Source organism: Lutra lutra, chromosome 7 (genome assembly GCF_902655055.1).
Source record: "Lutra lutra chromosome 7, mLutLut1.2, whole genome shotgun sequence".
Lineage (NCBI taxonomy): Eukaryota > Metazoa > Chordata > Mammalia > Carnivora > Mustelidae > Lutra > Lutra lutra.
In genome coordinates, this window is record NC_062284.1 from 26,561,434 (window position 1) to 26,563,524 (window position 2,091).

Consider the following 2,091-nt stretch of genomic DNA (forward strand, 5'->3'; position numbering starts at 1 on the left):
CTTCTGATTCCATACAAATTTTAGGATTGTTTGCTCTGGCTCTTTGAAAAATGCCTGTGGAATTTTGATTGGAATGGCATTGAAAGTATAGATGGCCCTAGGCAGTATAAACATTTTAACAATGTTTGTTCTTCCAATCCATGAGCATGGAATGCTCTTCCACCTTTTTGTGTCTTCTTCAATTTATTTCATGAGTGTTCTGTAGTTACTTGAGTACAGAGCCTTTACCTCTTTGGTTAGGTTTATTCCCAGGTATCTTATGGTTCTTGGTGCTATAGTAAGTGGAATTGATTCCCTAATGTCCCTTTCTGTGTTTTCATTGTTAGTGTATAAGAAAGCAACTGGCTCCTGCTCCTCCCGCCGCCGCCCTGAGTCACTGCCTGCGCAGCTCCGACCGCCTGGCTCCCCGTGCTAGCCACCGATATTTGAAGTTCTTAACAACATGGCAGACATTGACAACAAAGAACAGTCTGAACTTGATCAAGATTTGGATGATGTTGAAGAAGTAGAAGAAGAAGAAACTGGTGAAGAAACAAAAATCAAAGCGCGTCAGCTGACTGTTCAGATGATGCAAAATCCTCAGATTCTTGCAGCCCTTCAAGAAAGACTTGATGGTCTGGTAGAAACACCAACAGGATACATTGAAAGTTTGCCTAGGGTAGTTAAAAGACGAGTGAATGCTCTCAAAAATCTTCAAGTTAAATGTGCACAGATAGAAGCCAAATTCTATGAGGAAGTTCATGATCTTGAAAGAAAGTATGCTGTTCTCTATCAGCCTCTGTTTGATAAGCGATTTGAGATCATTAATGCAATTTATGAACCTACAGAAGAAGAATGTGAATGGAAACCAGATGAGGAGGATGAAATTTCGGAGGAGCTGAAAGAAAAAGCCAAGATTGAAGATGAGAAAAAAGATGAAGAAAAAGAAGACCCCAAGGGAATTCCTGAATTCTGGTTAACTGTTTTTAAGAATGTTGACTTGCTCAGTGATATGGCTCAGGAACATGATGAACCTATTTTGAAGCACTTGAAAGATATTAAAGTGAAGTTCTCAGATGCTGTCCAGCCCATGAGTTTCGTCTTAGAATTTCACTTTGAACCCAATGAATATTTCACAAATGAAGTGTTGACAAAGACATATAGGATGAGGTCAGAACCAGATGATTCTGATCCCTTTTCTTTCGATGGACCAGAAATTATGGGTTGTACAGGGTGCCAGATAGATTGGAAAAAAGGAAAGAATGTCACTTTGAAAACCATTAAGAAGAAGCAGAAACACAAGGGACGTGGGACAGTTCGTACTGTGACCAAAACAGTTTCCAATGACTCTTTCTTTAATTTTTTTGCCCCTCCTGAAGTTCCTGAGAGCGGAGATCTGGATGATGATGCTGAAGCTATCCTTGCTGCAGACTTTGAAATTGGTCACTTTTTACGTGAGCGCATAATCCCAAGATCAGTGTTATACTTTACTGGAGAAGCTATTGAAGATGATGATGATGATTATGATGAAGAAGGTGAAGAAGCAGATGAGGAAGGGGAAGAAGAAGGAGATGAGGAAAATGATCCAGACTATGACTCAAAGAAGGATCAAAACCCAGCAGAGTGCAAGCAGCAGTGAAGCAGGATGTATGTGGCCTTGAGGATAACCTGCACTGGTCTACCTTCTGCTTCCCTGGAAAGGATGAATTTACATCATTTGACAAGCCTATTTCAAGTTTTTTGTTATTGTTTGTTTTGCTTGTTTTTGTTTTTGCAGCCTAAAATAAAAATGTCAAATATAAAAAAAAAAAAAAAGAAAGCAACTGATTCCTGTACATCGATTTTTGTATCCTGCCACATTACTGAATCGCTGTATGAGTTCTAGTAGTTTGGGGGTGGAGTCTTTTGGGTTTTCCATATAAAGTATCATGTCATCTACGAAGAGAGAGAGTTTGACTTCTTCATTGCCAATTTGGATACGTTTTATTTCTCTTTGTTATCTGATTGCTGTTGCTAGCACTTCTAATAATATGTTGAACAAGAGTGGTGAAAGTGGTCATCCTTTTTGTGTTCCTTATCTCAAAAGGAAGGCTGTCAGCTTTTCCCTATTGA

General features: G+C 39.2%; 1 protein-coding gene across 1 annotated transcript; it reads left to right on the forward strand.

Moving 5' to 3' along the window:
• Positions 1 to 348: 348 nt before the first annotated feature.
• LOC125105415 (nucleosome assembly protein 1-like 1) lies at positions 349 to 1,782 on the forward strand. The gene has a single exon (XM_047738894.1). It carries the CDS (start codon positions 443 to 445, stop codon positions 1,616 to 1,618), a length of 1,176 nt encoding a protein of 391 aa, XP_047594850.1. The 5' UTR covers positions 349 to 442; the 3' UTR covers positions 1,619 to 1,782.
• Positions 1,783 to 2,091: the final 309 nt, after the last annotated feature.

Coding starts and splice junctions, on each gene's coding strand:
- LOC125105415 (XM_047738894.1), top strand. CDS start 443: ATGGCAGACATTGACAACAAAGAACAGTCTGAACTTGATCAAGATTTG.